Here is a 10,530-nt window from a genome sequence, read left to right as displayed (position 1 = left end):
CTGACGCTGGAGCAGGAAGCCAAGCGGCAGAGGCTGCCTATGCCCAGTCCAGAGCGCCTCGACAAGGTGAGGGCGGAGCACTTCCCGTGTCCCTGGTCAAATACATTCCTTTCCCCGTCTCTGTTTGGTTTGGTAAATTTGCAGGGCTCTGCAGCCGTCACAACTGTCTCATCCTGAGCGTTTCCATCCCCACAGAGCAGAGCTCCCAGCCGTCAGCTCCCAGTTTATCCGCAGCCCCGTGTGTGCACGGGTGTCTCCTATGCGCAGATGGCGAGGAGGGAGGTGCCAGGCCCGTGTCACGTCTGTGTGTGACTGCCCGCTCTGCGTCCCGACTTCCAGGGTAGTCACTCTCACTAACTAGGTCGGGGTTTTTTGGGAAAGATTTTTGCTATAGGGTATGTGTGCTCGCCAGAAAGACAGACAGAGAGCGAGACATCACTCCCTGGAGGGCATGGCCACACTGCAACCCCTTCTCCTCTTGGGCACGCATGCACACGCACCTGGCTTCAGTTTCAGCCACCAGGCCCAGGACTCGAGCCACAGCTGACTACGTGGGAGTGCAGCAACATAGCCACTGCATCATCTGCTGGTACCAGTAAAATAATTCTTTAAAAAAAAAAAAGATAAAGAAAATAGAACAACTCTGTTTTATGATAGCTTACTCTTAGCTGCCTACCGTTAGCCACTCTGTTCTCCTCACACCAGCCACAGCCATCATAGCCACACTGCCTTTAGAGGAAAGGACATGCTATCCCAGAAGGCCAAGATGGTCTAACTAAAAGCTCAATTATTTACCCGAACTATGGAAGAAGTTATTCAGGTATTAAAGGTTATAAGCCACTGCATAAAATGGAAATCCATGAGTCCGTACTGATAAAGATAAGTGAATGAGAAATAAGGAAAGAGAAGAGAGCCTTTCCTTACAAAGAAAGCCAATTAGTAAGCACAGAATGACGACAGGGTTAGAAATGACCACTTAGCAGACATAGCTGACCCAGACAAGGACTCCGATGGGTGCTAAAGTTACTGAGTAAAAGTGAACTGCATTTTGACATGATGTTAGACGTTAGAAGTTCGAGGACAGGACAGGCACGCACACCCTCCCCCGTGTGCCTCGTGTCCCATCTCACGGCGGTGGCGTTGCTGTCCTGCCCCCGTCCCTCCCGTCGTTGCTGGGTGAGCTATCAGGATGCCCCTTCATGAAGCCTTCGTTGGTGCTTTCCCCACACCGTGGGTATTCCTTCACCACAACCACCGTGCAGTTCCTAAGTCGCAGAAGCAGTGGCGTGCTGCCGCTGTCTGCGACCTGCAGGTGTGCTCAGACTCAGCAGTGCTCCCAGCGCTGCCCTTCCTAGCAGGAGGTAATCTTGCATCGTCACTGTGACATTGTGTCTCTTTAGTCTCTTTAATCTGGAGACACCGTCTTTTTTGAAGAGCATAGGCCAGCCCTCAGTCTGGGTCTGTGCTGTCTCCGTGATGAGCTCAGCGGGGCAGCACAGATCGTGGTCACTGCAGGTCTGCTTCCAGTCCACGGCCCACCGAGGACTCGGGTTCCTCAGCACAGCCGATTCGGGGCTGGGCGGCAAAGTTTCACGTGAATCTCGAACATTCTGTCGTGTCTCAGCAAAGAACAGCGAGGACAGGCCTGGTCTGCGGGGCTCACAGCAGCCAGGGCTGGGGTCAGGAGGATACTCAAGGTTATAGCCCTCTGCATAAAACCAACACCCGTGACTTCACAGTGATAAGAATGATAGGAACTACCAGGTTGTTGGAAAAGTCATGACACATTTCTACACAGAAAAACAGAAAAAAAAAAACATGTCCTCACTCTTTCTGATATTGCAATATAAATAACCACTTAGCAAAATCATGACAATTTAGACAAGAATTATCTATGGATGTTACATTACTGAGTGAAAGCTGAGAACTTACGGGATGCTTAAATGATTCCAAAAGTATTTTCTAACAGGTTCATGGATAGTTAGGTACAAAGAAAACAACAGTGATACAGGAGACACCTGACAGACTGTGTTTGCCAAATCAATGCCAAGACCGTCAGCGTGATGGCTACGCCTCCTGGTCTGACGTACCGCGAGCACAGCAGTCTCTGCTGACCCTGCTGAGCTCGGTTCAAGTCCCAGACCTGGCAGCTTGCTTTCTCACTTATTGATTAGAAATACAGTAACAAGGTGATAATAAAAAACTTGACTATAATTTTACCAGTTTTTTTCATTTCTTTAAAAACTATATTTCAAGGGCTACTCTTTAAATTTAATTTCCGGCTCCAATTAGAGGTATTTTCTCTAACTCTGAAGTTCTACCGTCCTACCAGGTCATAGATTCCATGGATGCGTTAGATCAAGTGGTCCAGGAGAGAGAAGACGCGCTAAGGCTTCTTCAGACGGGACAGGAAAAGGCCAGACCGGGTGCCTGGAGAAAAGACCTCTTTGGAAGAGTTATCTGGTACACAGGCCATGTTGTGGCTCTTTGAGATCCGAGGGGACCCTGATCACCTCCCCCCCGCCACCACCCAACAGGGACCCCCTCAACAGATGAGATGCATTGGAGATGTGTCTGGGACTCCTGGGACACCAGGACATGAGTGAATATAGCTTGTTCTGGTAAAACCAGTACCACACAGACAGCCCGTGCCCGAGAGTCAAGCATCTACTTCTTACCACAGACTTCATCTTAGGTCAGACATTTGATCTTCGGAGAATCAGGACTTACCAATCCTTTTCCCATAAAAATGTACATGTGGACATATCACTTCGGGTTATAAACCCGGACATTTGCCTTCCTTGGGGCCGGCAGGTGGCACCGTGGTTAAGGGCTCTGGACTTCCACATGGCCAACCGCAGTTCGAATCGTGGACCTTCCCCTCTCTGAGCAAATTAAACAATAAATAAAGGTAAATTTAAAAATTCTTTACAATTAAAGGAAAAAACAAGACTAAGGGGAAAAGTGCTTGAGGAACAGGCTCATGAGCTGACCTCAGCCAGCTCCCATCACCATCAAGATCAGTCCTGGCCGAGTTTGGAAACTACTTGTGTAGGTTTTGACTTCTAAAAATTCATTTTAATTGATATTATTATTTAACTTTATTTATTTGCTCACTTAGAGTGACAGAGGGAGAGAAGGGGGGGGAAGGTGAGAAAACAGGCCGCCAGGTCTGGGACTTGAACTGAGTCGGCCATGTGGGAGTCCAGCGCCCTAGCCACCACACCACCTACGGCCCCAACGGTTTATTTTTATACCTCCTCTCCAGTTCCCAGAGTCTTACCAGCCTTTGAGAAAGAATGTGATTGTTCACAGTCGAACTGAGCTATAAACAACTGAGAAGGCCCAGTGTAATTAAACACGTTTTAGGGAATTTACATAAGTTTTGATTGAACCAAAATGAAGCATCAGGAGAATTTCAGACATGGTTAGCAAACTGGAGAAGGCATTTTGGGTGGTTGGAGAGCTTCCCTGCACGCTCGAAGGCACAGCACTCGCTCATCGGGGGCTGCTCGGAGCCAGCTGCAGAGCAGAAACCTGGCTGCCTAGGACTGTCGGTCTAGCATGGGAGGAGGCACTGCCAAGTCATCACACCGAGACCTTCACCAGTTTTTACTGGGGTTAATCCTTGAGCTCCGTCAGAATAGAACCATATGGAATGTCTCTGAGGCAGTAACTTCTGCTTTCTCGGCAGGCACAAGTTCAAGCAGTGGCCTTTGCCGTGGCACTTAAATAAAAGGTACAACAGGAAGCGGTTCTTTGCCATGCCGTACGTGGATCACTTCGTCAGGTGAGTGCACGCCCTGATGGCCACATGGACTTCTTTCGCTTAGGGACGGGTGTTAGGCCTTGACATTTCAGTTTCTTCAACTAAGTAATGCTCCGTGTAGAAGTAGGGAGGGGGTAAAATGGAGAGTGGGATTCACGCGAGGCCTTCAGAAAGTCCACGTTATGGGCACCTTACAGGTGAGCTGCACATGGGTTTCCGGGTCCTTTCCACCAAAGAGCTCGTGCTGGGACTGCTCAGAGGCCGCAGTGTGTCCCCAGCACTTCCACTGTCTGTCCGTCCATCCAACGGTGTAGAAATAGATCTCAGGACTTCCTGGGATGATGAGTGAAAGTTTGGGCAATCCAGCTGCATGATTGTGAGCTCACGATGTAATGCATTTTCAGAAGAGCCATGATGCATTTTTGCACAGAAAGACAAGTGACGACTTTTCCCACGACCCAGTAGTTATCCAGCAAATACTGAGCTCCACATACTTCCTCCAGGGAGCCTCTGGGTTTGTGAAGTGTGTCACTGAACAGGGAGCACACAGGACTTGGGCTGTATTAGAGGAGGGAAGTGGCCCCACGAGCCCCTGGCTGACGAGTGTGTAAACTAGTAATGCTCTAAATGAGGTACTTTAAAACACGGAATCCATATCCAGAAGCAGACAGAAGCCAAAGGAGAGTTTAAGCTCCAAAACTGCAATTAGAAGGGGAAAGACACTCTCACGTGGCTGCTCACGGTTCGAGTCCATGAGAATGGAGAAGGGACTGCAGCATGGCTACCCCTGGGGTAGCCCTCTTTCCCTCCTCCTCTTCGGCGAGCTCTCACATCCTGCAGTTAGCCTTCATTCTTCCAGATTGGTTTATTCTTGTGCGTGGCTAAAATTCGAGCAGAGACTGAGTAGAACAGGTGACCGTCCCAGCCTCACGCCCTTCTTTACACTTAGTTGCACGCGTACTTGTGTCTCCACCCGGAGTGATGGGCTCACATCTCAACGGCCTGCCTGTAGCACTGGCACGTCACCACAGTTGGTACGTCTGCGTGTCTTATGTGAACTCACGCCTACTCACAGTAAAACACCATTTACAACACCAGGTGGAGCAGAGGCTTGGGGTCCACGAGTCCATCGCTGTCCCTTTTGGTGGCCCTGCAAGGTCGGCATAGTTTAGCAGGTCAGGACCAAGCAGGAGGCTCCTGCAGGCTGCCAGGACTTCGCTCATGTTCACTCGTGACATGGTTCCTCGGCGCTCTCTAGTTAGGCTTAGTAAGTGTAACCCCGACTGGCTCACGGCTGCTCTGTGACGAACTGGACATATTTGAAAGTACGGCGTAACAGGGAAATCCTTTTGTATGAACTGTTATATTTTTATTATTCTAGACTGAGACTTGAGAAACATGCCCGCAGTGAAGCGAGGAAGAAAAGCTTACAGAAGAAGAAAGAAAAGTTTCTCCAAGAAAAGTTCCCAGATCTTTCTGAAACTCAGAACTCCAATTTTGCCTAAGATGTCTGAAGTTTTACCACTGTGTTCGCTGCAAACAAAAGTGTATATACAAAAGTAAATATATGTCAAACAGTTCATAAAGTATTTTTAGTCAGATGACTCATCAGCTGTTCTGTTAATATGCGTGCTAAGGACATGCTCGTGCTCCCACCAGATCATTTTTAAGTAGGGGTATGTCCAGCTTATACTCCCTCTGGATAGCGCCTGTCCTCTAAATGACTTTCCACCCCCGGCTGTCATAAGGGGGCCCGGGAGATGCCAGCCTGGTGAAGGCAGGGTGGCAGCTTTTGGAACTCAGGCAACATTACAACTGCTGTTCACAGGATGTGAGAGGATGTGGACACCGCAGTGAGAGAATACTGATAAAAATAATGAGAAATTGGGGGCCAACAGGTGGCGTGGTGGTTAAGGTGCTGGACACTCCCACGTGGCCGACCACGGTTTGAGTCCCGTACCTGGTAGCTTGCTTTCTCACTTTCCCTCTCTGTGTCTCTCTCTGGTCAAATTAAAAAATAAATGAGTGGATAAATAAATAAATAATTTTAAAATATAATAATGAGAAATACATGTAGTACTTAAGGTAGCAAGTCACAGTGCACACAGTCCAAAATAGATTTCTGGAGTGGCCAGTCATTTTTATTTAATTTTGTAAGCCTAAGGTAAAAGGCATAGGCAGTAACTTTTACTACTCAATGTAAAGCAATTCTACCAACCCACTGGTAATTAATATTCTAAACAGAGTTGGAAAGTATCTTACCGAAAGCAAAATATTTAGAGAAAATAGACATTTATACAAAATTATAAAATGCTTGTAATAAGAATAAGTGCATTTCAAGGAAAGCACAAACTCATTTTTAATTTATAGAGCCAGTTAAAGCCTTAAAAAATTTAAGTGAAAATTGAAATATGCAAAAATGTATAAACATTCTACAAAAGATGGTCATCCTTTTCCTGAGTATACTAAAGCTATGAAACAAGGGGCCAGGGGAGGTGGCGGCTCGGAACTTCAAGGGCATTTCCTCTCCACGCACTGCTTCCCGCCTTCTTCATACTCTTGTTTGGAAATCCACATCTGTTGAAAGGTACCCTTCAAGATGGAAAGAAACATAATTATGCCTTACTTACGAGAAAATGCTTTTTCTATCTTCTTTTCCACAACTAAACTTGAAACTCTCCCGAAACAGTACTCTATTACACTCTCACTTCTGCCAAAGCAGCAGTCAGCTGCGCTTTTACACTCGGAAGGAATACTGAGTCCACGTGCACCCGCGAGCCCGTGTGGGAATGAGAGACTGACCAGCAGGAGAGACCAAGAACGGCCATGCTGGCCTGGTGCAGCCACGGCAGTGACAGCAGCTCTCTGAAGGCCTGGACGCCCGGGAAACGACTTCGGCTGCTCTGGGTAAAGCAGGAAGAGCCGGGACTTCCTCTGATTCACAGCGGATATCCCAGTCCAGCCACACGTAGCCCCGCACTGTGGGTTTACCATTCGCCCAGGAGTGAACATGACTTCCCACACCTCACCCGCAGACCAGGGAACAGCCAGATGGCCACCGAGCAAACTGCATCGTCAGAAGAGGCGCAGGTGCCCTGCCACTTCCCTCGTGTGAGGGGACGCTGAGATTAGGCGGACGTGCATTCCCCCGTATGGAAAAGAGGCTGTCTGTCATACCAGAACACAAATTGGGAGCCTGACTGGGTCCACACTCGTTTGATCATTGTCAAATGTGAAGATGAATGACCCAATGGAATTTAGTATTTTTACGACATTTGAAATTTTCTGCAGTATGTTTAATTTTTTAAAGGTTTCCGTGTGAGAGCGGAGGGAGAGAGCACCCAACAGGGCCCTCGAACCACGCTCAGCCCCTCATCTCAGCCGGCCAGCGTCACGGGCATACTCGCACCCGGCAGAGGCAGGGTTCCCTCGGAAGGCAAGCGGCCTTCCCACCTGGCACCAGCATCACAGAGCACCTTGTTACTGCTGCACCACCATGGCTGGCTGAATCCAGTCAGGGTCTTTATTTTTGCAAAGTAGCTTTTCTACTAACCAAAGAAGCTAGAATGGAACCACCGATCCATGAACTGAACCTCCGTTCCACTGTTGTATTATTTGCAATCAGTTTCAACCGCATGCTCTGGGGAGAGAAGCCAACACAGGTGACTGAGTTAGAAAATGTATCTGCACAATGACTTTTTTGAGAAAGATTTTTGCTATAGGGCGTGCTTGCTGAAGACACAGAAAGTGAGAAATCATCCCCCAGAGGGATGGCCACACCGCAGTCCCTTCAACCCCCTCTCCAGACTTTTGGGCATGTGCCTGGCATGAGTTCAAGCTGCTGGGTCTGGGACTCGAACTGTGGTCGGCCACGTGGGGGTCCAGTGCCTTAACCACTACGCCACTGCTACCCCGACAAAGATTTTTAACGGCTCTCTGTGGTTCAAATACTAACTAACTGCGGTAATTCTGAACTAGTTACGCTACTAGTTGGTACAAGTTAGACTACTTTGAAGAAAGGCTTTTAAAAGTACTTTGACTTGGGGACCAGCAGGTGGTTAAGGTGCTGGACATTCCCACTTGGCCAACCACAGTTCAAGTCCTGGCCCTGGTGGCTTGCTTTCTCACTTGCTGTCTCTCTCTGTGGTCAAATTTTTTAAAAAATGAATAAATAAATACACTTAAATAAATCTTTAAAAACAAAAAAATGTACTTTGACTTGGGGACCAGCAGTTGGCCTAATGGCTCCATGTCGCTGGAGTCCCATGTAGTCGACCGCAGTTCGAGTCCCGTACCCAGCAGCTTAAACTCACACTGGGCACATGTGCATGTGTGCCCAAGATCCCAAGAGGAGAATGGAGAAGGGATTGCGGCATGGCCATCCCCCTGGGGGGGTGATTTCTCACTTTTTGTCTCTTCTCTGTGTTTCTGGTGAGTGCACGTGCCCTATAGCAAAAAACCTCTCCAAAAAAAAGAAAATAATAAACATAAAAGTACTTTGAATTTAATACATAATAAATGATAAAGTATATAAATTTCAAAAAACTACATAGTAAAAGGCACAGTACACAATCATACTGTGCTGGACAATTTCTATCCTATGTAGCAAACAACCTAGTACCCTAAGTCAGGTGCTGGCTAAGTGCTTCAGAAATTACTCACGCATTACTCAATTGCATCCAACACGAAGCTAGTCTCCCAATCTGCCTCCCTTTCCTAACCCCTTAGAGCTCACCCCCACCTTCCGAGGTACAATTAGTGCCACATCCCAGGGACCCGTTCCAGTCACACTCCTCTCCTCTCCCAAGTGAGAATGCCCACTCTGGATGAACACAGCTCGGGCCTCAGTACCACCCTCTGACTTCGGGAACAAGGTACTGCCCCGGACCTGTGAATCTGCCTCGGGGGGCCATTTGGTACACGAATACCACGTCATTCTAAAACATGGAGTATGTGGACCCGTTCTTTTATCTGGGAAGCCAGAGGACTACTAGTATACCCATTTTATTGATATTGTTAGGCCTATTTGTTTTTTAACTTAATATTTAGTACAGAACACTTACAGAAAAACACTAAGAAATTACGACAGCCATCCTTTATAAATGGTACGTTACCTTCCCCCAAGCCAGTTTCTTCTTTCTTTTCAAGCTATCACAATGCCCCCAGCGGCCTTTTAAAACAAACCCAAGAGCTGTTACCTGGGAAGTCTGCTCAGTCACTGAGAGACTGAAGTGCTCACTAAGGAGGCGTGACGGGCCGAGCTCCCATCCCGGGTACTGCGAGTGTGACCGAACTTGGAAACGATGCCGTTGCAGATGCCACGACAGCATGAGGTAAACAGGTCACACTGCAGCAGGGTGGGCCCGAGACGTAGGGACACGTGCAAGCTCAGGGCCGCTGTCACGGAGAGCACAGCTCTGCCCCACCGTGGGCTCGGACTCGCAGCCTCCAGGACAGAGACGACGCGCTGCTCGCAGGCCACTAGCCTGTCGTGCTGGGCCACATCCGTTTCCCGGCCGCATGGCTCTCCCCGCTGCACAGACTAAACCAGCGGCTCAGTCACCGGAGCACGTCTTCTTCCCTCTGTACGGAGCCCCCGGTCTACACCCCGCTCTGAGGTACCCTTCATCAACTAGCAGCCAGCCGAGTACTGACGCGCTCCCTCTGACCCACCTAGTTCAGTGCCGGCTTTGCGAGAGCACCTGCTCCGTGACATGCCGGCACCTGCACACGCAGTCGTTACTTCTGCACGTCTGACCACCCTGGCAGCCTGGGCCATAGGCAGGCAGGACTGCATTTTGTATCTCTTGTGCCAAGCAGATATGGACACCTAAGTGGGACATCGACGGATACAATGCAGTTCCAATCACATAAGCAGCAGTCTTCCAGGCCCACCCAGTCTCGTCTACTGAGACGAGCCGCCCAGAGCCACCCACCGGAGGACACGCGTAACTGAGCACACTAACAACAAACGGACTCACTGGGGGGGTCTTCTGAGAGAGCTCTCTGTTCAACCTATCGGTGAAGCTCTGGATCAGCGTGTTTCCCCCTGCCACTATCACACTGCCGTAGAGACCCTAGGATTGAAGAAAAAGAAGCAACACGTTAGTTCCCATGTTCCCGACAATTGTCAGTACAGCCATGAGAAGAACACGTCTTCCACTTCCCTCTCCCTTCCTTCTCTTTTCCCTACTACACAGGTTCGTCACTTAATCCAGTGGTGCTCTGTCTCGTGGCCGTGCGACTCACACCCATGCCTCTGAGCGGTTACGTGGAAATCTCAGGGGATAGGATGCAGCCAAGGTCTCATTTAAAACTCTCCAGCGATGATTCCAATGCGCACAAAGGTCTAAGAACATTAATTAGCTTAAAAGCTTATTCTCAAAATCACAACTTTTTGGCAGATAGTTGCTAGTATTTAATCAGAGCTACATTTTATCATGACTCTCATCTTCGGAATGTTCGTATGAAAGCTACGGTATTTAAAATCAACAGGCACGGGAACAGCAGTTAGTATAATGGCTATGTCACTGGACTCCCATGTAGTCGATCGCGGTTCGCATCTTGGACCCAGTGGCTTAAACTCACACCGGGCGCGTGTGCGTGCGTGCCCAAGATCCCGAGAGGAGAAGGGAGGAGAAGGGACTGTAGTGTGGCCATCCCCCCTGGGGGTGATTTCTCACTTTCTATCTCTCTGTCTCCCTCTGTCTGTCTGGCGAGCACACACACCCTATAGCAAAAACCTCTTAAAAAAAAAAAAA

General features: G+C 48.7%; 2 protein-coding genes across 2 annotated transcripts in view; one reads left to right on the top strand and one right to left on the bottom strand.

Annotated features, from left to right (window-relative positions):
• MRPL47 (mitochondrial ribosomal protein L47) overlaps nt 1-5,373 on the top strand; it is a gene marked incomplete at its 5' end in the record, with an annotated part of 9,928 nt that extends 4,555 nt beyond the window's left edge. The window contains 4 exon segments of the mRNA XM_014593379.2: nt 1-66; nt 2,333-2,463; nt 3,695-3,790; nt 5,151-5,373. Of these exon segments, the coding sequence (XP_014448865.1) occupies nt 1-66; nt 2,333-2,463; nt 3,695-3,790; nt 5,151-5,274 (417 nt within the window).
• Nucleotides 5,374-5,884: 511 nt separating this feature from the next.
• Nucleotides 5,885-10,530, bottom strand: part of ACTL6A (actin like 6A) — a 20,839-nt gene continuing 16,193 nt past the window's right edge. Inside the window, exons 12-14 of the mRNA XM_006162729.3 lie at nt 9,751-9,846; nt 7,323-7,409; nt 5,885-6,361 (exon numbers count right to left, since the gene is read on the bottom strand). Of these exons, the coding sequence (XP_006162791.1) occupies nt 6,281-6,361; nt 7,323-7,409; nt 9,751-9,846 (264 nt within the window). The 3' untranslated portion in view covers nt 5,885-6,280. The remainder of the gene's footprint in view (nt 6,362-7,322; nt 7,410-9,750; nt 9,847-10,530) is intronic.

This window comes from Tupaia chinensis, unplaced genomic scaffold (genome assembly GCF_000334495.1).
Source record: "Tupaia chinensis unplaced genomic scaffold, TupChi_1.0 Scaffold140400_1, whole genome shotgun sequence".
Classification (NCBI taxonomy): domain Eukaryota; kingdom Metazoa; phylum Chordata; class Mammalia; order Scandentia; family Tupaiidae; genus Tupaia; species Tupaia belangeri.
Note: the sequence above shows the minus strand (reverse complement) of the source record. Positions and strands in the feature narration are given on the sequence as shown.